The 26786-nt window shown below is 37.8% G+C and overlaps 1 protein-coding gene across 6 annotated transcripts in view; it reads right to left on the minus strand.

Moving 5' to 3' along the window:
* The window catches only part of LOC148939336 (uncharacterized), a 142042-nt gene that overhangs the window by 38077 nt on the left and 77179 nt on the right, over positions 1-26786 (minus strand). For all 6 annotated transcript variants that reach the window (XM_089106990.1, XM_089106992.1, XM_089106994.1 and 3 more), the window contains exon 3: positions 6660-6745. In XM_089106990.1, the coding sequence (XP_088963116.1) occupies positions 6660-6745 (86 nt within the window). The remainder of the gene's footprint in view (positions 1-6659; positions 6746-26786) is intronic.

Below are 26786 nucleotides of genomic sequence, written 5' to 3' on the forward strand. Positions count from 1 at the left end.
GGCCTCTGTATCCTACATTACATGGGAAGTAATCTGCACCTTTAACCCGGAAAACTTCAGTTCAACAGATTTTATGGAATTTATGCTGCTAGATAACAGTGACTTGATTATGATTACCATATTAACCTATACATGATAAATACCGATTATTAATTGCAAATTTTCTTAAATGTTTAGTCAGAGAGGAATGTAAATGTAATGAAGTCTTGTCCAGTAGAAATCTATGTTTTTGCTGGCACGTTTTATTGCATCAACATAACAACATAAACTTTTTCAAGATACCAAATATACTTTTTATATCATCTCTAAATATAGTCAATGAGAACCCTTTCAAAGAGAAGCCTAGAATTGAAACAGTAGCTTAACTAGCTGATTCTTGCCTAGCAGGCAAACGTCTTATAAAAATCTGATACATTTCTCTCGTTCTGTAGAATAACACATCTTCCGGTGAACACAATAATTTTTGCCCTACAGCACAATAAATTAAAAAAATGCCACTAATCAGTATACTATTTCTTGTATCTGTCTCTTAAACACCTATTATAGACAAGTAAATTCCCGTAAAAATTAATATGATATGATTTGTCAAACAGTTCGTGGTAATGTGGGTGGGTCGGGGGTTATGTGGGAGGATCTTTCCATGAAGGGAGTTTTCATGGGGGAAGGGACATTGCTATGAAGGGGACGCCGGACTTCCCAGCATTATTTAAAAAAAGATCAGAAATTTAATATAAAAAAACAAGTATTTCAACTGCAACAGCAGCAACATCGAAACTTTAAACGAACAGAAAATATTACATATATAATTGGGTTCACCCCGTAGTCAATGCCTCGCTCTGTAAGCCAAAGATTTTTTAGTACTTTCATAAGAGCTATTTATTCTAATTAACGGCCTTGGTGATTAAGCGGTCATTTTTAAAGAATTGGAACAAAGTTCGAACTTTTGCGTAAAGAGCGTGTTATTGCCGCGGGGGCGAACCCCCTAATAGACGTAATAAAAATATACGAATATTGAAGTTCGTTACGTAAGTTAATTCGTAAGTTACGTATATTTATTACTAATGAAAACTTGCGTAAATAAAATTAAACAAGTTTCGAGAAAGCCATTTAACTAAATAAAAATAAATTAATATGAAATTTTTTTTTAATTATTCATGTATGGAGAGCCAAGATCAAAACCTGCATTTATTCAAAAACATCCAAAAATTAAATAATAAAAACAAGTTTTTTTTAACTGAAAATAAGGAGGGACATTAAAACTAAAAACAAACAAGGATTATTCCGCATATGAAAGAGGCTGTCCCCTCCTCAATGCCTCGCTCTTTACGCTAAAGTTTGACTCTGCCTCACCACTTTATTTTTTAAAACAATACAAAACTTTAGCGTAAAGAGCGAGGCGTTGAGGAGGGGACAGTCCCTTTCATATACGGAATAATTTCTGTTCGTTTTAAGTTTTAATGTCGCTCCTTACTTTCAGTTTAAAAAACATGTTTTTTTTTATTTAATTAACACTAAAAGCCCTACTGGGCCACGGTTAATACACAATATACTTCAAAAATAAAAAATGAAAATAACCTCATAATACTGTATATTATAACACTGTACTGCAAATGGCCCAAGTTTTTAGGAAACCGTAGTTAGGAGCTGTCATTTTGCTTTTATTTGCCGACAGGTTTTCTTGGCTTATTGCGCAAATGAAACCACTCATGGTGGAATTGACCCCTTTTCCCCTAATTATGTCACTGAGGGGAAAGAGGTCGGATATTCGGCTGGACGTGCAATTTTCTAAATGTGTAGGCTATTAGAAGGTGCTTCTAATTATGTAAAAAATCCTAAAATCAGACTTTGTTATGAGAAAAGTATGATGTAATTTTCTGATGACGACTTGGATGTTCCAAGACATCTCTCTGGGTACCCTACGGAAAAAGGAAGCAAAGGAAGTATTAGGTGCAACTTCTGAAGAGCGTCTCTAAAGGCTAAGGGAATTTCTGCCATGACATTTATACATCATCTTAAAAGGAAGCACACAATTGATATGCACAAAGATAAAGTATACGCGGCTGGTGCAGAAAATAACAAACCCAAACCAACTAAAAAAATATATCAAGTCAGGCTGCTTCCCTTGAGAGAGCTCCAGATAGTAAAGCAAGTGACACATAGGGCAATGCATTAGTGAAGTCTGGAATAAGAAGAGCAGAGAAACGATGGTTTTTTATTTCCAATCGATCAAAACAAGTTGGTATGCGAATGCTCTGCTGCAAAACCCTGTTTAAGGACAAATTGCCACTTTCGACGTTTGATAACCCAGATATGAAACAGCTCATTAAAAAAAAAAGACAACAGGGGGCCTGAAAGCACCATTTGAGGGTACCGTCCATCGTCACATAAGTTTTCCTGCCAGAAAAAAAGAAGTTCAGAAGTCTGCTTTAAGATCTGCCACTCAGATTAGCTTGACTTTTCACTGCTGGTCTGCAAAAGGATCTGGCTTTATAGGTATCACTGCCTAGTATCCAAGAAAGATGAAAAATAAAAAGAGGTTCCACCACTATCTTTCACATTTCAAGAGGCATAAGCATTCTCATACAACTACTAACATCCTTTCAGCAATCCAAGTTGCAATCAGGAAGTTTTCAATGACAGATAAGATGTTCCACATTGTGACTGATTGTGGGAACAATGTCACCGAATACTGTAGGATAGGAGCCCTTTCCTGAGCTTCACGTTTTTAACATTGTCTACATTCATCGGTTGCACCCGTTCTTAGATTTTGGTCCACTCGAAGCTTAGCATATGACATCCCTGAAGAAGATTGCTTGGAATCCTTTGATAAAGTCGAAGATGTCGATCCAGACGAAAATGATTCAGACGGTTTTTCTGTTCCGTGTTCTGAAAACTCCGGAAATGAAGATACGCTTGCTGAAGAATCCGAATAAACTGATGCAGTGTCTAAAGAAGAGGGCGGTGAAAGTAATGGAGAAAAAGAGTGGGGAGCTGGGAGTCTGTCAAAAAATGAGGTTGCAACACAGGCTATCCAATCCAAAGAGCACGTTAAAATTGCTCAAACATTGATTGTCAAGGTTGGCAGTTCCCCTTTTCCTTTGGGAATAGACCATGAAAACGTACCTAAATAATCAAAAGCTTGTCCACTCGTATTCTTAAAACAAAAGTTTGATGTGGTAATAATTTCTACAATGAAGCAAGTGTATGGGTTGGAGAAAGTATTTTCTGCCGCAAAACGAAAGAAATTTTCGAAATAAGTTATCAAAAACTGCAAGTGTTTTTATATTGCATCCCTTTGAGAACCTATTAAGAGAAGAGAATGCTTAAAGAAAGTATTGTGTAGCAAAGGGTCTAAGTTTCTTTGAAATTCAGAATTTGAAAAATTTCATTTTACATATTTACTTAAGAATGAATTCGGTGGAGGGCCTAGAACATTATTTTCTAGCACAAAGCGCCGTAAAAATATAAAAAGTATCCTTAAACCATGAATTTTCCTTTTGATTTGTCTCTCACACAAATTGGCTAGGAAATAATTAATCTTAAAAAGATTTTTTTTTATGCTGTGAGGCACGAAAATTTTTGACTTGGTGGTAAGAAGTGTCATTTTCCCGTGCATTTTTCTTCTTTCATACATTGTTTCAGATGGCTTCCAAACATCAGGATGGGGGAAGAGGAAAGCATTGTCTGAAGGGGGAGAATTTCCCCCGCCAAAGCAACTATGGGCTCTGCTTAAACACTAATGACTTTGAGCTGACTGCGTAATTTGACGCCGAAAATTATTTTATTTTCAAAACGTCTCAAATAATTAGTATGCATTTCCGGGAAATTCGAGGAGATTCCGTATAAACATAAAAGCGCATTTTTGGAAAAAAGGAACGGGAAAATGGAAGAAAATAAACATAAAACAGGATGGCGATGTTGTGTGCATAGACAGTTTTTCGCCCCTTTATTGAAAAACTGTTCTTTTTGGCGGAAAATGCTGCAATAGTACTGATAATAAACCAAAACTTATAATTTACAAATTTTTTCTTCTTTAAGCTTTAGATATTCGAAAAACAGCTGTTTTCGGTTTTTACCAAAAAACAAAACAGAAAAAGAAACAGGTCTTCTGTTTTTTTGTTGACCTGTTCTGTTTCTGTTCTGTTTCATTCAATCCCTGTTTATTTTTTCCTGTTTCTTCAGAAAAACAGAACAGTGCCCATGCTTAATAGGGAACTGTCAGATACGACATCGAATCCATTTGTGGATTTTAAGTTTCGCAGAAAATGGGATAGCTTCTGGCTCCACTTTGCCAAAGAGCCGGAATAAAATCGCGACAGATGGGAGTATTCTGAATGCTGGGTAAACCGTCTGTGTCTGCCACGCAACAAGTACAAACACAAGTAAATACGATCAGACAAAATAATATGATTAGAAAATTCATCAATTCGTTGGTACTTGTGTATTATATAAAACACACTCGAGAATTTCGATTACGAATGATGCGAACATGATACAAGAAACGGGTCAAGTAACTTCTTTATACCAGACAATTTGCTTGGACTCGGTTGGAAAATAAATTGTAGCTATATTTTATTTAAGTATTTAGTTGGTATTTTGGTTAGATTAGGTAAGTTAGTTAATGCCGGCTCCACTTTACCCCCCCCCCCTAATGTGAGAATATATAGCCCAAATTTGTTTCGAAACTATTATATTTCCATCATAATTTTGTTTTATTTCATTAGCATTAACCAAATTCACTTCTCGAGTGTTTTTTTTTTATATAAAATACACAACTACCAATTCTTTGTTAGGATAATACCCCCTTTGCAATCTAGAGCTTACGCTAATAACAACTGATTTCAAATTAATGAATATTAAAGATCCTGTCAGACGACAGGCGCAAACAAAACCTTAAAGAATAGCCTACTCGGTAGTTGTCCATTATTCAGAAGACAGCCAGGAATATGTATCTGCAAGATCAGACAAAAACCGGTTTATAGCTGTCTGTATTCGGAGACAATTAGCTTAGGCTCAATCTAAAACCTACGTTGTAGTTATATTTTAATTAAATGTTTATTATATAGAGTTGGTATTTAGGTCAGGTTAGGTTACATTTTTCTTGCGGCCCCGCTATACTTAACCCACACCCCCCTCCCCTAATGCACAAATATATAGCCCAAATTATATATATCCTATCTACAAGGCGTGTTTTTAATTAAGGTCCGTTTGATCATAAGTACACAACGAACGATTGTTTAAAAAAGTAAATTTATTTTCAGAAGGTACATACTTTTACTCTATTAACAGCATATAATAGTTGCCAAGTTTATTGTAACACTTATTCTACCTCCCAACTAATTTTAAAGTAACCTCTGAATAAAAAATTGCCGCCTGTTCCGCTAACCAAGAATTCACTTCGTTTTTACGTCGTCATCATCATTGTGACGTTTGCCACTGAGGTGTTTCTTGAGGTGGAGAAAGGAATGATAATGACTCAGCGCAAGATCAGGACTATATTGTGGGTGATCTAAAACTTCCCAGCCAAACTGTCCAACAAATTACGGGTCTGACCATTAGTTGAGGTTTTCCATTGTCATCAAGAAACCTACGTTGTAGTTATATTTTAATTAAATGTTTATTATATAGAGTTGGTATTTTGGTCAGGTTAGGTTACATTTTTCTTGCAGCCCCGCTATACCTAGCCCACATAGCTCTGCGGAGCTTTCTGAGGGTTAGGCAGTATGTTTTTGCATTGATAGTGGTTCCTCGTTGCATGAAGTCGACTAAAAAAACACCATGCCTATTCCCAAACACCGACACCATGATTTTGCGCTGGGAGAGAGGATGTTCGGCCTTCGATTTTTCAGGCGGATTGTCTGTGTTTCCATTCCATGTTCTGTTGCCTTGATTGGGGCGTGATATGCGAAATCTATGTTTCGTCTGCAGTTCAGCTGGTTGCCACCTCAGTGGCAACCGTTAAAAAGATGACGACGACGTAAAAACAACAGTGAACTCTTGGTTACTGAAGCCGGCGGCAAGTTCTTATAAAGACTTTACTTTAAAATTAGTTGAGAAGTAGGATAAGTGCTTCAAAAAAAACTTGATAACTATGTCGAAAAATAGAGTTAAGTATGTAGTTTCTGAAAATAAATTTACTTTTTTGAAATAATCTTTTGTTGTGTAGGCCTACTTATATTCAAACGGACCTTAACTAAAAAACACACCTCGTATCTTCCAAGCGCCTCAGTTGTTACAACCTGTGTTACCTGTAAATTGAGTCAACTTGGGTGTATTCTGAATAAAGGACAAGTACCGAATACTCTTCTCTTTTGTCATGGTTGAACAAAACCCATTGCCGCCTTCCCCCAAAAGCAAAATTTGAAGTCCTCTTACCCCCCATCCCCACCCTTATCTGTTCGGAATATTTATAACGTAGCCTATGTAATATCTATTGTAAGAAATGCTTATGTGTCTTTAGTTTTCGGGTACTCCTTGTATTACACGATTGTTTTGATATCAATGTTAGCTATGAGCGACAGACACTCCCAATTATACAATGCGAAATTCAGCATTTATCGTCAAAGGTTACCAACTATCTTTGCTTTAGACATAAAAATTAATTAATGAAGCATTACAAGCCAGGAATTAGAAGCCATAAAAGTATTTGAAAGCCTTACCAGTCAAAAACACAGGAATTGAGAAGAAAAATCCAGCAATAGCACAAACACGTGTGATAGCTGAGTCGCGAAGAAACTTGCTTGTTCTGAAAAATAAAATCATCGAGGTAAAAACAGAGAAAAGACACAAAACTAAGAAGCAGTATAGAAAAATTGCACTGTATGCATGAAACACGTACACATATTTTTTTTTTTGGGGGGGGGGAGGGGGCCTGTCAAATGACTGAAACAGGTGAATAGCTTAAAAACTAACAGCAAAGCCCGTGGGAACTGAGATGACAGACATTTAAAACAGGGAAAAAAGCTTGCGTTTACTTTTTTGTGAGGATCGAAGGAAAATTTAATTTCCTTATCCCCAGCGCAAAATTCCAAAATCACCTTGCCCCTCTTCAGAAAGAATACCCCTGACAGTATCAATTCGATCACCAAGACCTGAGACCAAACAGAGTAGAATTATCAAAACTCTGAGCTTGGAAGAAAGGATACCATATTAACAAAGAAAGGATACCGCATGCTTTAATCGAATTCTTTATTCATTCGCACGCAAAAACTAGTCAAATATCGATACGGCATGACAATTCAAAGTAGGTCAGCTTAAAAAAAAAATAATTTTTCGCGCTAAGAATCGATATAAACCACCTTTCTTCCAAAAATGTATTGTTCTCGTGAAGATCACTTGGTCCAGTGTACTTACCCCGAAAGTTTTACGCCGATTGGAGAAAAATAATGTTTACCCTATATTATAAGATTTCACGAATCGATCCAAATCGCTTATTTTCAAATCCTTTGTCTCCTAGGTTATTATGGCCCTGTGAGTTTGGCCTATTTTGGGCTTCACAAATAAACACAACAGTGGTTCAAAAGATTTTTTTTCCATTTAGGTCTACCTGGCCCTGTCTCAGTGCCCTGTAAACACAGTTCATATAATTATCCAATAAGCTTATAGCAGATCATTTCTGGTCTTCGTTCTCGGTGCGAACAAAAAGCCCCTCCCACTTCATTCTGCATTAGCGGGTTAGTCTGTTTCCGATTGTTTCCAACAAAGGGCATTATTCGTAATAGCGGGTTTCCACTTGTTTCCGATTAGATCACAGTCTGACTTGTCTAACCGTGGAAAAATCTGATGCCGCCTATGTTTCTATCTGCAAAAACTTTCTCTGGAGCACTCGAACCTTGGTCCGGGTTTTTATAATGGGTGAGATAGGGAAAGATCATACTGGATAATTATATAAACTGTGCCTGTAAATTACAAACTTATTAGAGACAAACAAAATTTTCAATCCATTTTGGGGCATAATAAACCAATGCTACCAACAATAGATCCAAATTTGCTTTCTGCATAGGGCTGAAGAAACTTATGAAAGTAATTTTAAAGCTGAGACGAAACATAAGACCCCATTTTTGTACATCCCAGGTCTTTTAGGATTTTGGTCTGGAACAAACAAAACCTTCAAAGTCAAGTACCTGGGACGAACAGAAGTATTTAAATGTTTTGGGTCCATTTTCAGTCAAAACAACTTAATTTTCAAGTATTTCCTACGAATAAGGGTTCTTTTAACCCAATTGCTTACACAGATAAGTTTCAAGCTTTAAATGTAAATTATCGGTCCTTTTTGGACAAATCAGCACGAGCCAAAAATGTTTTGGCACCCATATTCCATTCCCCAGACATAGCTTAATATTTTGAGTCCCCATGCCCATCCAGAATGCTCCCTGAAGCATTAAACTCGATCCCCCTACGTGTTCTCGAGATATTAAGGATACGCCATTTTGATAGCCGGCGTGAATATACTGTCTTTTGTTTTACCTTAATAATTCACCTTGAATTTATTAACAGTTTTATTTGGGTTAATTGTTGGAAACTTTTAGACAGATCAGAGACAGAACTTATATTTTGTCGCTCCCCTTGTACATATCAAAACTCTCTGGTCATCCCTACTGGTCGTTTGCAGTTTGTCCGTGACATGCCATTTTGATAACCTGAATACATATTTGTTTTTTTTTTTTTTTATTGTTTTTTTTTACCTGGCAACTTAACTGTGCGTAAATTATATATCCCACAGAAGCTTACAGGTCAAAACATATTTTTGAATCTGGGACAAAATTCTTTAGCCTCTTTCCATGCCCCGACACTAAACTTGAAATCCTGTTGACCAGCCCTCCCTCATCCTATTCCATACAACATCCAAAAGTTTCAACTTCATCAATCAAGCTGTTCCCAAGACTTGGCATTTATACTATTTCAAAGACACGAATGCATATAGTGTCTTTTGATTCCACTCTGCTCCTGACCCAAGTCGAAATTTGAAGTCCACTCCCCTCCCCCACCAACACTCCCTAAAATTATCAACTTAATCCCTCAAGACGCCAACAAGATGGTTCTAGGCCTTTACCCCCTCCCCCGGAAAATACCCCCCCCCCCGCATAAAATACCCCCGGAAAAAAAACGAAAAATACCCCTCGTTGAAAATAAAGCTTTCCAAATTTGAGAACTTTATTTGAGTTTTGTTTTTTATTTTCCGTAGGGGGAAGGAATTTTGGTACTTTTATATTATACGCCACTCATTCAAGTTTACGCTGTGTAAAACTCAAGAACAAACAGGTGGGGGTAAAGTATTTGGACAGTTTGAAATCAGAAAACAATTCTTACTTCATAATGTGCAGAATATTTGTACCTAACACATTATGTATGCAGACCCGCTATATTTTACCCCCCCCCCCCGTAATATGCAAATATATAGCCAAAATTTGTTTCTAATGTAACGAAGAAACTAACGAAGAAACCGGTTTGTTCTCGAGTTTTACACATTGTAAACTTGAGTGAGTGCCGGTATTATATAAAAACGATCGGAAATTCAATGAAAAACACAAATTTTTTCAACTGAAAGTAAGGAACAACATCAAACCTTAAACCGAATATAAATTATTACGTATATGAAAGGGATTGCCTCCTTCTCAAGACCTCGCTCTTTACGCTAAAGTTTTTAACTAACTAAACGGCCGTTGTGTTTAGGAATCGTTCTTAAAGAATTAGGACAAAAAGTCAAAACTTTAGCGTAAAGAGCAGAGTCTTGTGGAAGCGGCAACACCTTTCATAAACGTAATAATTTCTGTTCGTTTTAAGTTTTGATATTGCTGCTTACGTTCAGTTGAAAAAACCTATTTTTTTTTAATTTAATTTCTGATCGTTCTTAAATAGCCTAATATTCATAAAAAAACAATTTTTTTAACTGAAAGCAAGGAGCGACATTATAACTTAAAACGAACATAAATTATTATTCCGTATATGAAAGGGGCTGTCCCTTCCTCAACACCTCGCTCTTTTAGCTAAAGTTTTGTATTGTTTTAAAAAATAGAGTTGTGAGAAAGTCAAACTTAAGCGCAAAGAGCGAGGCATGGAGGAGGGAACAGCCCCTTTCATATACGGAATAGTTTCTGGTTAATTAAGTTTTAATGCCACTCCTTACTTTCAGTTAAAAAGACTTGTTTTTTTTATTTAATTTCTGAACGTTTTTGAATTAATGCAGGTTTTGATTATGGCTCACCTTACATGAATAATTAAAAATAAATTTGCATATTAATTTTACTTTTTTTTGGCTAAATGGCTTTCTCAAAAGTTGCTTAATTTTATTTACGAACGTTTTTATTAGTAATAAATATACGAACTTTAGCTTTAAAAAACTTTAGCGTAAAGAGCGAGATATTGACTAGGGGGCGAACCCAATCATATACGCAATAGTTTCTGTTCGTTTTAAGTTTTGATGTTGAAAAGTTTCCAGTTGAAAACTTGTTTGTTTTTTTTTATTATTTAATTTCTGATTGTTTTTTAAATAATGCAGGGAAATCCGGCGCCCACTTGATAGCAATGTCCCTTCCCCATGAAAACTTCCTCCATGGAAAAATACTCCCACGTAACCCCCGACACCCCCCCCCCCCACTACCAGAAAGTCCCCCTGAAAACGTCTGTATACTTCCCAATAACCAATACTATATGTAAACATTGGGCAAAGTTCATAACTTGCAGCCCTTCCCTTGGGGACTGTGGGGGATTAAGTCATCCTCAAAGACATAGTTATTATATTTTTCTACCATGCTGAACAAAATGGCTATCTCAAAATTTCAATCGGGTGACTTTGCGAAAAAAATGAGCGTGGGATGGGGCCTAGTTGCCCTCCATTTTTTTGTCACTGAAAATGGGCACTAGAACTTTCAATTTCAGTTCGAATGAGCCCTCCCGCAATATTCTAGGACCACTGTGTCGATACGATCACTCCTGGAGAAAAAAAACGAATAAGCACGCATCCGTGATCTTTCTTCTGGAAAAAAAAAATACAAAATTTCAAATTTTTGCAAATAGGAGCTTGAAACCTCTGCAGTAGGGTTCTCTGATGCGCTGAATCTGATGATGTGATTTTCATTTAAGGTTCTACGATTTTTAGGGGGTGTTTACCCCTATTTCAAAAATAAGGCAAATCTTCTCAGGAACGTAACTTTTGATGTTACTTGGGGTACAGTAGGGTTCTCTGATACGCTGAAACTGACGGTGTGATTTTCATTAAGGTTCTACGACTTTTAGGGGGTGTTCCCCCTTTTTAGGGAGTGTTCCCAAATTTTCTCAGGCGCGTAACTTTGGGTAACTATGGGTAAGACTATGGGTAACTATGGGCAAGACTAAGCTTGATGAAACCTATATATTTGAAATCAGCATAAAAATTCGATTCTTTTGATGTATCTCTTGGAATAAAAATTCTTTTTTAAAGTTTCGGTTACTATTGAGCCGGATCGCTCCTTACTTACAGTTCATCACCACCAACTGTTTGATACCGGAAAATCCGGCTCTCTCTCCGTGAAAAATTCCGGTACTTGTGCATTACACGCCATTCACTCAGGTTTACGATGCGTAAACTCGAGAACAAAACCGGTTTCTTCGTTGCTTTAGAAACAAATTTGGGCTATATATTTGCACATTAGGGGGGGGGGGGTAAATTATAGCGGGTCTGCATGGAAAATGTGTTAGGTACAGTTATTCTGCATGTTATAAAGTAAGGATTGTTTTCTGATTTCAAACTGTCGAAATATACCCCCACCCCCTTATGCGCAAATATATAGCCCAAATTATATATTTTCCATCTATTATGTCACATGTCTTTGCCTTGTCTCATGCTAAACTGAAAGAAACTGACGAAGAAATCGGTTTGTTCTCGAGTTTTACACAGCATAAACTTGAGTGAGTAGCGTATAATACACAAATACCAAAGTTCCTTCCACCTACGGAAAATAAAAAAAAACAAAACTCAAATAAAATTCTTAAATTAAGAAAGCCTTATTTTCTACGGGGGGGGGGAATTTTCTAGGGGGTAAACGCCAAGGGGGGTGGGGTAAACGCCAGCCACCACTAAGATATTGCACATATGCTATTTCACTGCTGACCCGGATATACATAGTGTCCTTTGATATTCCTCTCCCCTCTTCCCAAATCAAATTTGATACTCACAGCCTCCCAAACCTCCCCCCCCAAATTCTCCGAATGTTTAAACTTGATCCCAGAAGACATTCCCGACCCGAGACGTAGCGGATAATTTGAATATTCGGGTGCCTATAGCGTCTTTTGAATACTCATACACCCATGTCGTTTCTAGATTATACCCTTGTGAAAAACTGGGAATATTAGCCTAGCGAACGATCCTTAAGAGCTCTGCTACTATTTGCCCCAGGGAATGTGGGGGTCTGTCAACTGCGAAGGCATATTTATTGGATCTTTTCAACTATTTTGAACAAAAGCCCACCTCGAAATTTTGATTCGGTACATTTTGGGGTCAAGAGGCCCAGGTAGCAAAAAGGGCAAGGGAGGGGGCCAAAACTGCCTCCAATCACTTTTCAAATCAAATGAGTCTCCTCGAAAGTTTCGGACCGCTCCTTCCATACGAAGTGGCCAAAAAAATAAAAAAATAAAAAAATGCAATTTTAGCTTAGGGCCCTTTACTTCGGCAAGCCTATCTGATAAAAATAAAACAGATAAAAATAATCATAAAATATCTGATAAGAATAAAACAGTTTTTTATGCTAGGACTTTCTCCATAATTAGAGGCTTGCCAGTCAGGTAAACTAAGATTATAAAAATATATGAAACAGAGAAGTATGGAACAGCTCGTAAAACCATGTGAATGGTTTTGTTTCGCGTTTGTTCCTTTATCATACAAAGAAACGTGTCCACCAAAACTTTAAAAAGGTATCAGGATCAGGTTTTTTTTTTCTTTAGAGTTCAAAACCCAGAACTACTTTCCAGGCCCAAACTTTTCATTTTTCCTTGCGAGTCCTTTCGGATTCGAGTTTTAGGGAGAGAAACCACCCTCTTGGGAAATAATTACATGAGGTGGAATTACTTCGTTGTCACAGTGCTTGTTTGATGTCCTTTGTACCCATACTTCTTTGAAGGGAATCGAAATGACTTTATTAACAAGATAGGGCGTATCAGAAACAGTGGCCTCAATTCACATAAATTTGGTGGGAGGGGGGGGCAAAATGTGTTTTCAATATCTAGAGGGGCAAACTTTTCTTCTTTTTTTTATAATTTCTTCATTGAAAACTCCGAAGAAAAACGATCTTTCTATGAAAATATTCAAAGGTATCCACGCGATATATTGTATAGGGAGATGCTAAAGGAAACTAGTCAAACGGGTATCTGTCAATAGAGAATTGGATCGCAAACCGTGCTTTGTCATTGTGTTTACAATATTTAAACTATTGCTTTTTGTGGTTTAGGGGGAAAAGAGGTACCTAGGTTAGGCTACGTGTTTAATATGCTATGTTTTACCCCCCCCCCCCTAGTGTGCAAATATATTGCCCAAATGTGTTTCTAAACTATTGTATTTTCATCATATTTTGTTTTATTTCATTAGCATTAACCAAACTTGACTTCTCGCTGGGTACCAGCTGATTGAAAAGTACCTATTCAAAAAAGGATTTTTTTTTCAAAATCTAGTGGGCACAGCCCCCCCCCCCCTGACCTCTCTCAAACTGACACCAATGGTCATAAAAAAAGGTTATAGATTACTATTCGCATTGTTTTCTTCCTTAAGTTTTGTGGCGATTTTAACAAAACAGTATCATTCGATCATAGGTGTGTTTCAGGCAAGGATATAAGAATTATAGCAGCAAAGAAGGGGGGGGGGTCTAAATTTAAACAAACACAAAAAAAGCTAAATTGTATGAAAAAATATTAGGAAACATAGGCTACTATATGAAACATATCTACATACAATTAAGAGAAAAACCGTGCGTATCTTGGAATTTCGAAGGGGGACCGAAACCCAAGACCCATCCCCTGTGCAATTGTGCCTGGTATATAGACATATTTTAGAGGACTATTTAAGGAATTACCGACAAAGGAGAGGACGGTCGGACATGAGACTTTATTTTCAGACCCAAATAATGGCTTTTTGAGAAGAATGCCCTTCGTGCTACTCTGGAGGGGGGGGGTGATAGATTCCTCCTCATTGCAGGTATAGGCTACTATGTGAGGGTGTACCAAGGACCTCCTCTGTTTGTTAAGGAAGTGCTTGAGTCTTTGAAAAAGAATATTTTTTACAAGAAGTACGACAGCTTAAGGCCGCAGGTTTTGTTCCCTTGTCATTCCTAAGTGTTGCAAAATGGTTTCCAATTATTATTATGCCTATCAAGGTACAAAAGCCGCAACACACGTGCCAAAAGAGTAGCAGTTCTAAGGACGTGGGATAAAAATAGGGCTTCTTCGTTGTTATTCACTTCCAAGGGAAAGTTCTTGGCTCTTGCATCCACCCTAGTAAACTGGGTTCGGCACATTAATTTTTTCCAGCATCACGACATGCTTTTGGCGATCAAAACAGTATCTTTAGTGGAACTTAAAACACTATTTAGAAATAGGAACACATCCTTTATGTTGTGACAATCAGTAGCTCTAATTTTTTGGACATTTTTTGGAAAGGTGTCCATTTTTGATGCAAGCGTCAACTATTGCCAAGGGGCAAATGTATCCAGAAATATCACAACGGAAGGGGTGCCCACTCCCAGCCCCCTGGTGTACATCCTGGAGCGCCACTTGTTTTACGGTTAGCGGTGCAAAAGGTTGCTGAAAATGGGAGGCTCCTCAACCATAAGACCATATATGTCCCATTTTGCATCAGCAGTAATGATCCAGTATCAAAACTTAACAATCATAGCGAAACTATCTATGTTACCACGCATTTCACCAGTAAATAACGGAAATTATTCCATAACAGTCTGGTTGTCAGTAGCACCTAATTCATGACCCAAGAAAATAACTACAATGCCATTTGAATAATAGGTATCATGAAACACGAAACTACTTTATGACTTGGCCGGTATTATTTTAAAAGTCAACAGTTGGCTTGCGGTTCAATAATAACAATAAGAAAAGCATCTACTGGGTCATAACTATCGCTGTTCATCAAGAAGCAGAAATGGAATTAGATTTTAATCCTCCTTTTAATGCGGCGAATTTCTACTGTCCTAATAGAAATTGTAAGCGAAAATTTTTCTAAGAAATACTTACCTGAATTTTTCTAACAAAACGACTGTTTGAGGTAGATAATTTCGGAAACCGTCGTCAGTTTTACTACTGATGATGGTCACTGCATATGTAACCGAAATATCTAGTATTTTGGTGAATTTCTATCACTGTTATCATCATCACTGTCTATTAAAAGGATTTTATCCCTATTTGAACTTTTATTTATCGACTGTTTGTGAAAACTGTTGAGGTTTTTCAGCGAAAAACAAAAATACGAAGAGCAGAAATAAAACTTGCTAATTTGCTCGCTTATAAAACAACCGTTGACTGCTTTTGCATTTTGAAGTTTCACGGTTTCTTTTTTCTTAATAACCAGCACTGTATATATTAAATTATTTGAAAAAAACTACGTTTTCTAAAGAGTTAAAGAGGCTGAGTCACAAGTTCGAACCTTAAAACGTACAGGGATTAGAAGGTACAGTTGGGGGGCTGCCGCCCCCCAAACCCCCGCTTTCGCAACCTTCAAAAAGAAAAAAAGTTAAACTGAAAGTAAGGAGCGACATTAAAACTTAAAACGAACAGAAATTATTCCGCATATCAAAGGGGCTGTGCCCTCCTCAGCGCCTCGCTTTTTACGCTAAAGTTTGACTTTCTCACAACTCTTTTTTTTAAACAATAAAAACTTTAGCGTAAAGAGCGAGACGCTGAGGAGGGCACAGCCCCTTTCATATGCGGAATAATTTCTGTTCGTTTTAAGTTTTAATGTCGCTCCTTACTTTCAGATTAACATTTCTTTTTAAAGGCTGCGAAATCGGGGGGTTGGGGGGAAGGCGGCAGTCCCCCAACTGTACCTTCTAATCCCTGTACGTTTTAGGGTTCGAACTTGTGACTCAGCCTCTTTAACTCTTTAGAAAACGTAGTTTTTTTCAAATAATTTCTGCACGTTTTTGTACAGTTTATTACTTATTATTGCTTGACTAACTGTTAGATGATTGTGTATTATTCTTTTCTTTCTCGAAAGGGTGTTTTAAGGGTCGACCTTGTAACTCAGCCTCTTTAACTCTTTAGAAAACGTAGTTTTTTTCAAATAATTTAAAAAAGAAACTGAGTTTCTTTTTTAAACTTTAAATTCAGTATATAAAAAATTTCCTCTGACGGTGAATCGAACCCGGGTTTTCCGCCTGACAGTCAGGAGTATCGACCGCTGTACTAAAGAGACACAATTGTAATTGTTTTTTAGTAAGGGGAATCTATTTTTGACGCAAGCAAATCCCCACAAAACTTGATATTTGGTTTTTGGAAAATAGGGAAGAAGTGATCAGATTGATCTGAAATTTCGAGGATAAGCTCCCAGGCCCCAGGAAAACTTATCCTCTAAAGTTCAACCAAATCGGACAAGGTTAAACGGGAGCTGTGGTTAGAGGGTTGAAACTTCTGGCCCCCTTTTACCCATGAACATAAAGTCGGAGGAGGGTGAAATTTCGCAAATTTCTTAGTTTGAGCGTGGGCTACATAATGCGATGATCGCTGTCTCTCTGAGACCACTAGGACCGGAACTCGCTTGCGGGCTCTTATAGGAAAACGAGCCCGTGTTTTCGCGGGCTCTTATAGGAAAACGATAAGAGCCCGCTTATAGCGGGCTCTTATAGGAAAACGAGGTTTTTCGTAAATGTAAATTCGGGGGATGATTTTTTCTGTCTGAAAATATCAAAAGGCCCTAACAGGTCGAATTCTGCTTCGAATGAGTCCTCATTCACCCGGATCAGTTGCCAACTGTGGCCTGTAGGCGTGGATAACAAAAAAAAAGAGAAATGAATTTTAAGTGGCTCTATTTGTTTTTTTGAAAACAGGGAAGGAGTGATCGGATTGAGCTGAAATTTCGAAGATAAGCTCCCGGGCCCTAGGAAAGCTTAACCTCTAAATTTCAGCCCAATCGGACAACGTTAAAGGGGGGCTGTGGTGGGAGGGTCGAAACTTCCGGCCCAGTTTACCCCATGAAGATAAAGTCGGAGGAGGATGAAATTTTGCAAGTTTCTTAATTTGAGCTTGGGCTACAAAATGCGATCACCGCCGTCTCACTGCGACCTCTAGGACCTGAAATCGCTTAACATTGTGGTGGGTCGCCTCTTTATAGAGGCACAAGTGTGCCTCCTTGATTAGCAGTAAGTTTACCGCAGATAATTTCTGGCTGTTCATTCTCGGTGCGAATAAACAGCTCTTCTCACTTCTTCTTGCATTAGCGCGAACAAACAGCTCCTCTCATTTGATCTGCCATCAGCGGTCCAATTACCCTGGAACGCCTATCTTGGCAGAAACTTTCTCAAAATGCCTTTGAAACCAACTTGAGACTTCGAAACCTACTTTTAATTCCTAACAACATTTAAAAATAACATTCCACTACTAATTACCGATTTTCATATATGTATTGAAATATATTAATTCAAAATTAGTTTCTTCAAAATTTAGTGTTCCAACGTTGAAGCTAAGTTTCTCGTTCAAGAGAAATCTGACTTGTCTACCCGTGAAAAGATCTAATGTCGCTTATTTCTACGTTCTCTGGAGCACTCGCACCTCGGTCCGGGTTTTTATAATGGGTGAGATAGGGAAAGATCATACTGCCTATTATATATACAATGATAACCATCTAGTTCTAATCAAATTTTCTTGGGGTCCATTTTATTCCCTCGCTATCTTTAGCGTTATATTTTATTGGTGCCAGACTTATCCCCCCCCCCCAACCGCAGGAAAATTCCCCCGTGGTCCCACACATGCAAATTTGAACAACCACAGAGAAAGTAAAATGTAATAAAAATAACGAAGAAAAGAAGGATTTTTGAATAGTCCACCGATATTCCAAAATATAAGCAGAATACGTAGTGTAGAATGTCTTATAGTATCTATTTTTAAATTTTGATTTCATTTTAATTCTTTTTTCGTGTTTCTGGGGGTTGAGTAATTTAAGCAGGGCAAGATGAAGTTTAACTTTGGGGCTGCAGGGAGAGGATATATCAACCCCCAAGGCTAATTTGTCAGACATTTCGAAGTTTTTGATCAAAACAGATATCTCAAAACTTGATTCAATATTATAGGGGTTAAAGGAGAGCCGGATAGCAGAAAAGGAACCTAGAGGAAGGCTGATTGCTTTCCAGTACCTTCTGGCCTTTGAAAAGGACACAAGAACTTTCAATTTTCAATCAAATGGTCCCTTCCGTTTGAAGTGGATGAGAAAAAAGTTTTTGGCACTTTTCAGGTCCCATTTTGGGCTGCATTTCGATGAGAAGCAAAACTTTTATTTATTCTCCTTGGGGTTACCTTAACCCAAAGTTTCACATAATTGCCAAGCAAATCGAAAAAATTCGGCACTTTTTTTTAGCCCCCTTTTTTAGAAGGACCAATTTCAATCTTTTGAATAATTCTTTGTAAATTATTCCCCTTGGCCCAAGGACTTACAGCTTTAAGTTTTAAACTGACCAGGAAAAGTTTTGTGGCTGATTTCCAGGCCCCTAACTCCTACCCCTTCACAGAACAAACTGTTGATTATCTTTTTTTTACCAAGGAAATAGTCCCCGAAAGTTTCACGACACAGTACTCTCTATATCAAACATGACACCTTTTACGACTATAAAATATGTCTGTAAATAATTGACAGTACGCCTAATTTACGGCCTTTATCCAAGGCGCTCCGGAGGTTATGTCATCCTTGGATGTAAGTTATTGATGATTTCAACTATTCTGAACAAAATAAGTACCTCTAAATGTTGATCAGATGTCCTAAAGGGGTTAAGAAAGGACCAGATACCCAAATGGGTTTTAGGACAGGGGCTGGTTGCTCTCCAATCACTCTTGAATTAAAAAAAAAACACGAATTCTCAACTTTTGATCGAAAGAGCAATCTTCAAAGTGTCTATGACCACAAGAGGGGTTGGAAATAAATCCGAAATAAATTCTGCTCGTTTTAGGGTTTAATGTTGCTCTTTAATTACATAATAAAGGCCTAGACCAGAAAAAATTCTGGAAATCAAGACGGATTTGATATCAATTTCAGACCCCCCTCCCAAGAACGAATCCTATATTTATCTGACGGCACAATGAGATATAGGATGTTTAGGCATTAAAACGCACTCTTTGAGGCATCTAACCCCCTCCCCCTGTCTGCAAAACGGTCCACCACCTCTCCTTCATAATAGCCTTGTCCGAGGGGCACGGGTTCGATCCCTGGCGTGGCCGGTCATTTGGTTTGGGACGGGGTCAGTGGCGTGACTCTGTAAGCTCAGCCAGAGTCGAACCAGCTCTAAATGGGTACCTGGAGAAATCTGGGGAAGGGAAGCAGGAAAGGTGTTCGAAAGCACACGATGGCCACGAAACGGAAGTCAGAACCGCCTGTTTGAACCACAGTATAAAAATATTGCAGTAAGTTTACCGCGGATAATTTCTGGCTCTTCATTCTCGGTGCGAACAAATAGCTCCTCCCACTTCTTCTTGCATTAACGCGTACCAACAGCTCCTCTCATTTGATCTGCCATCAGTGGTCCAATTACCCTGGAGCACGTATTTTGGCAGGAACTTTCTCAAAATGCCTTTGAAACCAACTTGAGACTTCGAAGCCTACTTTTATTCCTAAAAACATCTAATAAAAACATTGCACTACTAATTACTGATTTTCATATATGTATTGAAATAAATTAATTTAAGGTTAGTTTCTTCAAAATTTAGTGTTCCAACGTTGAAGCCAACGTCAAGAGAAATCTGACTTGTCTACCCGTGAGAAGATCTAATGTCACTTATGTTTCTACGTTCTCTGGAGCACTCGCACCTCGGTCCGGGTTTTTATAATGGGTGAGATAGGGAAAGATCATACTGCCTATAATTTATATACTGTGGTTTGAACCTTGAGAGTCTAGAGCCGTCATACTTACTACTTACTTCGTAATAGCCGATGCCCACTTACACAACATTGCATATAATGAAATATGAAGCAAATTAATTTAGTTACCTGCAGCTTTGAAATAAATTTGAGATTATATCCTCCCTCCACCATACCCCTTCCTATACATATATCTGAAGGCTCTATGGGAGAAAGTTCTGCTGAAGAGCCACGAAACGGAGATCAGCACCGCCGGTTTGGACCTTGAGAGTCTAGAGCCGTCATACTTACTACTTGCTTACTTCATAATAGCCGATGCGCATTTACACAACATTGCATATAATGAAATATGAAGCAAAATAGTTTAGTTAGCTGAAGCTTTGAAATAAATTTGAGATTATATCCTCCCTCCACCCTACCCCTTCCTATACATATATCTGAAGGCTCTATGGGAGAAAGTTCTGCCGAAGAGCCACGAAACGGAGATCAGCACCGCCGGTTTGGACCTTGAGAGTCTAGAGCCGTCATACTTACTACTTGCTTACTTCATAATAGCCGATGCGCATTTACACAACATTGCATATAATGAAATATGAAGCAAAATAGTTTAGTTAGCTGAAGCTTTGAAATAAATTTGAGATTATATCCTCCCTCCACCATACCCCTTCCTATACATATATCTGAAGGCTCTATGGGAGAAAGTTCTGCCAAAGAGCCACGAAACGGAGATCAGCACCGCCGGTTTGGACCTTGAGAGTCTAGAGCCGTCATACTTACTACTTGCTTACTTCATAATAACCAATGCGCACTTACACAACATCGCATATAATGAAATATGAAGCAAATTAGTTTAGCTAGCTGCAGCTTTGAAATAAATTTGAGATTATATCCTCCCTCCACCACAACCCTTCTTATACATAAATCTGAAGGCTCAATGGGAGAAAGTTCTGCCGAAGGGCCACGAAACGGAGATCAGCACCGCTAGTTTGGACATTGAGAGTCGAATCAAATTAGTTTAGTTAGCTGCCGCTTTGAAATAAATTTGAGATTATTTCCTCCCTCCCCCATACCCCGTCCTATATATATCTGAAGTCTCAATGGGAGAAATTTCTGGCGAAGGGTCACGAAACGGAGATCAGTACCGCCGGTTTGGACCCTGAGAGTCTAGAGCCGTCATACTTACTACTTACTTACTTCATAATAACCGATGCGCACCTACACAACATTGCATATAATGAAATATGAAGCAAATTAGTTTAGTTAGCTGAAGCTTTGAAATAAATTTGAGTTATTTTCTGCCTCAACCATACCCTTTCCTATATTTACCTGAAGGCTCAATGGGAGGAAGTTCATTAGGTTGAAGATTGAAATTTCTAGAGCCCTTTTAGAGGGTCTGAAGTGATTAGAGGGTAACCAGTCTCCCTTGTCTCTGCCTTCTTCTTGGGTCCATAGTATCGGACCTAGGACAGGGGCTCGTTGATCTCCAACCACTTTAAAAAAAACACGAATTCTCAATTTCTGATCGAATGAGCATACTCCAAAGTTTCTACGACCACACGAGGGGTTGGAAATAAATTCGAAATAAATTCTGCTTGTTTTAGGGTTTAATGCTACTTTTAAATTCCATTATAAAGGTGTAGACCAGAAAATTTCTGGCAATCAAGACGGATTTGATATCAATTTCTACCGCCCCAATCCCAAGAACTAATTCCATATTTATCCGAAGGCACAATGAGAGTTAGGATGTTTTGGTTTTAAAATGCACCCTTTGAGGTATTTTAAAATGCACCCCCCCCCCTGCAAAACTGTCCACCACCCCGCCTTCATAATAGCCTATGCGCACTTACATACCATTGCATTTAATGCAATATGAAGCAAATTAGTTTTAGTTAGATGACGCTTTGAAATAAATTTGAGATTAATACCCCTTCCTATATTTGGCGCGCCACGCTAAGTGAACCTAAATGAACCTAACGTGAATACAGTTACTTGAAAAAAATTTTGGTATTGCAAACAAAGACAAGAACTTGGACATGCAAACACCAACCCATACATGCATACAAATAGAACCAGACACACATATAGAGAAAGACAGACACTTTAAACATTCAAACCAACAAAGACAAGTTCTTGGAATTGCAAAAACCAACCCAGACATGCAAACAAATATAATCAGGCACACAAACAGAGAAACACAGACACTTTAAACATTCAAATCAACAAAGACAAATACTTGGACTTGCAAACACCAACCCAGACACGTAAACCAATAGAATCAGCCACATAAACGGAGAAAGACAGAAACATTAGACATTCAATCCAACAAATACAAATTCTTGGAGATCCAAACAACAAACCAAACACTCCATAAACTAGTATCATACACACAAACAGAAAAAGACAGACACTACAGAGATTCAAAACATCAATGACTAGTTTTTTGACTTGCAATCACCAGCCCAGACATGCATACAAATAGAATCGGCCACACAAACAGAGAAAGAAAGATACATTAGACATTCATACCAACAAAGACAAATACTTGGACATGCAAACACCAATCCAGACATGCATACAAATAGAATCAGACATACAAACAGAGAAAAAAAGACACTTTAGACATTCAAACCAACAAAGACAAATTCTTGGAGTTGCAAACACCAACCCAGACATGCAAACAAACAGAATCAGACACACAAACAGAGAAAGACACACAATTTAGACATTCAAACCAACAAAGACAAATTCTTGGACGTACAAACACCAACCCAACCTTGCAAACAAATGGAATCAGACACACACACAGAAAAGACTGATACTTTAGACATTCAAACCAACAAAGACAAATACTTGGACTTACAAACACCAACCCAGACACGTAAACCAATAGAATTAGCCACATAAACGGAGAAAGACAGACACTTTAGACATTCAAACCAAGAAAGACAAATTCTTGGACTTGCAAGCACCAACCCAGACATACAATCAAATAGAATCAGACACACAAACAGAGTAAGACAGACAGTTTAGACATTCAAACCAGCGATGAAAAATTCTTGGACTTGCAAACACCAACCCAGACATGCAAACAAGTAGAATCAGACACACAAACAGAGAAAGACACTTTAGACATTCATACCAACAAAGACAAATTCTTGGACGTGCAAACACCAACCCAACCATGCAAACAAATGGAATCAGACACACACACAGAAAAGACTGATACTTTAGACATTCAAACCAACAAAGACACATACTTGAACTTGCATACACCAACCCAGACACGTAAACCAATAGAATCAGCCACATAAACGGAGAAAGATAGACACTTTAGACATTCAAACCAAGAAAGACAAATTCTTGGACTTGCAAGCACCAAACCAGACATACAATCAAATAGAATCAGACACACAAACAGAGAAAGACAGACAGTTTAAGACATTCAAACCAGCCATGAAAAATTCTTGGACTTGCAAGCACAAACCCAGATATGCAAACAAGTAGAATCAGACACACAAACAGAGACAGACACTTTAGACATTCATACCAACAAAGACAAATTCTTGGACGTGCAAACACCAACCCAAACATGCAAACAAATAGAAACAGACACACACACAGAGAAAGACTGATACTTTAGACATTCAAACCAACAAAGACAAATACTTGGAATTGCAAACACCAGCCCAGACACGTAAACCAATAGAATTAGCCACATAAACGGAGAAAGACAGACACTTTAGACATTCAAACCAAGAAAGACAAATCTTTGGACTTGCAAGCACCAACCCAGACATACAATCAAATAGAATCAGACACACAAACAGAGAAAGACAGACAGTTTAGACATTCAAACCAGCAATGACAAATTCTTGGACACCAACCCAGACATGCAAACAAATAGAATCAGACAAACAAACACAGAAAGACAGACACTTTAGACATTCAAACCAACAAAGACAAATTCTTGGTCTTGCAAACACCAACCCAAACATGCAAACAAATAGAATCAGACACGCAAACAGAGAAAGACAGATACTTTAGACATTCAAACCAACAAAGAAAAATACTTGGACTTGCAAACACCAACCCAGACATGCAAACAAATAGAATCAGACACACAAACAAAGAATGACAGACAGTTTAGATATTCAAACCTACAAAGACAAATTCTTGGACTTGCAAACACCAACCCAGACATGCAAACAAATAGAATCAGACACACAAACAGAGAAAGACAGACACTTTAGACATTCAAACCTACAAAGACAAATACTTCGACTTGCAAACACCAACCCAGACATGCAAACAAATAGAATCAAACACAGAAACAGAGAAGAGACAGACACTTTAGACATTCAAACCAAGAAAGACAAATTCTTGGACTTGAAAACACCAAGCCAGACATGCAAACAAATAGAATCAGACACACAAACAGAGAAAGACAGACACTTTAAACATTCAAACCAAAAAAGACAAATACTTGGACTTGCAAACACCAACCAAGACATGTAAACAAATAGAATCAGCCACATAAACAGAGAAAGACAGACACTTTAGACATTCAAACAAACAAAGACAAATTCTTGGACTTACAAACACCAACCCAGACATGCAAACAAATAGAATCAGATACACAAACAGAGAAAGACAGACAATTTAGACATTCAAACCAACAAAGACAGATACTCGGACTTGCAAACACCAAACCAGACATGCAAACAAATAGAATCAGACACACAAACAGAGAAAGACAGACACTTTAGACATTCAAACCAACAAAGACAAATTCTTGGACTTGCAAACACCAACCCAGACATGCAAACAAATAGAATCAGACACACAAACAGAGAAAAACAGACACTTTAAGCATTCAAACCAACAAAGACAAATACTTGGACTTGCAAACACCAAGCAAGACATGTAAATAAATAGAACCAGCCACATAAACAGAGAAAGACAGACATTTTAGACACTCAAACCAACAAAGACAAATAATTGGACTTGTAAACACCAATCCAGACATGCAAAAAAATAGAATCAGACACACAAACAGATAAAGACAGACACTTTAGACATTCAAACCAACAAAGACAAATTCTTGGACTTGCAAACACCAGCCCAGACATGCATACAAATAGAATCAGACACACAAACAGAGAACGACAGAAACTTAAGATATTCAAACCAATAAAAATACAAACCAAGAAAGACAAATACTTGGACTTGCAAACACCATGCATGAAATGTAAACAAATAGAATCAGCCACAACAACAGAGAAAAACAGACACTTTAGACATTCAAACAAACAAAGACAAATTCTTGGCCTTACAAACACCAGCCCAGACATGCGAACAAATAGAATCAGATACACAAACAGAGAAAGACAGACAATTTTGACATTCAAACCAACAAAGACAGATACTTGGACTTGCAAACACCAACCCAGACGTGCAAACAAATAGAATCAGACACACAAACAGAGAAACACAGACATTTTATATATTCGAACCAACAAAGACAAATACTTGGACTTGCAAACACCAATCCAAACATGCAAGCAAATAGAATCAGACACACAAACAGATAAAGACAGGCACTATCGATATTCCAACCAACAAAGACAAATTCTTAGACTTGCAAACACCAACCCAGACATGCAGAAAAATAGAATCAGACACACAAACAGAGAAAGACAGACAGTTTAGACATTCAAACCAACAATGACAGATACTTGGACTTGCAAACACAAACCCAGACATGCAAACAAATAGAATCAGACACGCAAACAGAGAAAGACAGACATTTTAGACATTCAAACCAACATAGACAAATTCTTGGACTTGTAAACACCAACCCAGACATGCAAACAAATAGAATCAGACGCACAAACAGAGAAAGACAGACACTTTAGACATTAAAACCAACAAAAACAAATTCTTGGACTTGCTAACACCAACCCCGACATGCATACAAATAGAATCAGACACAAAAACAGAGAACGACAGAAACTTAAGATATTCAAAACAATAAAAATACAAACCAAGAAAGACAAATACTTGGAATTGCAAACACCATGCATGAAATGTAAACAGATAGAATCAGCCACAACAACAGAGAAAAACAGACACTTTAGACATTCAAACAAACAAAGACAAATTCTTGGCCTTACAAACACCAACCCAGACATGCAAACAAATAGAATCAGATACACAAACACAGAAAGACAGACAATTTTGACATTCAAACCAACAAAGACATATACTTGGACTTACAAACACCAACCCAGACGTGCAAACAAATAGAATCAGACACACAAACAGAGAAACACAGACATTTTAGACATTCAAACCAACAAAGACAAATACTTGGACTTGCAAACACCAATCCAAACATGCAAACAAATAGAATCAGACACACAAACAGATAAAGACAGACACTATAGACAGTCAAACCAACAAAGACAAATTCTTAGACTTGCAAACACCAACCCAGATATGCAAACAAATAGAATCAGATACACAAACAGAGAAAGACAGACACTTTAGACATTCAAACTAACAATGACAGATACTTGGACTTGCAAACACCAATCCAGACATGCAAACAAATAGAATCAGACACGCAAACAGAGAAAGAAAGACATTTTAGACATTCAAACCAACAAAGACAAATACTTGGACTTGCAAACACCAAACCAGACATGCAAACAAATAGAATCAGACACACAAACTGAAACATACAGACACTTTA

Source organism: Artemia sp. Qi Xiang Cuo, chromosome 21, assembly GCF_049724085.1.
Source record: "Artemia sp. Qi Xiang Cuo chromosome 21, ASM4972408v1, whole genome shotgun sequence".
NCBI classification, from domain to species: Eukaryota; Metazoa; Arthropoda; class Branchiopoda; order Anostraca; family Artemiidae; genus Artemia; species Artemia sp. Qi Xiang Cuo.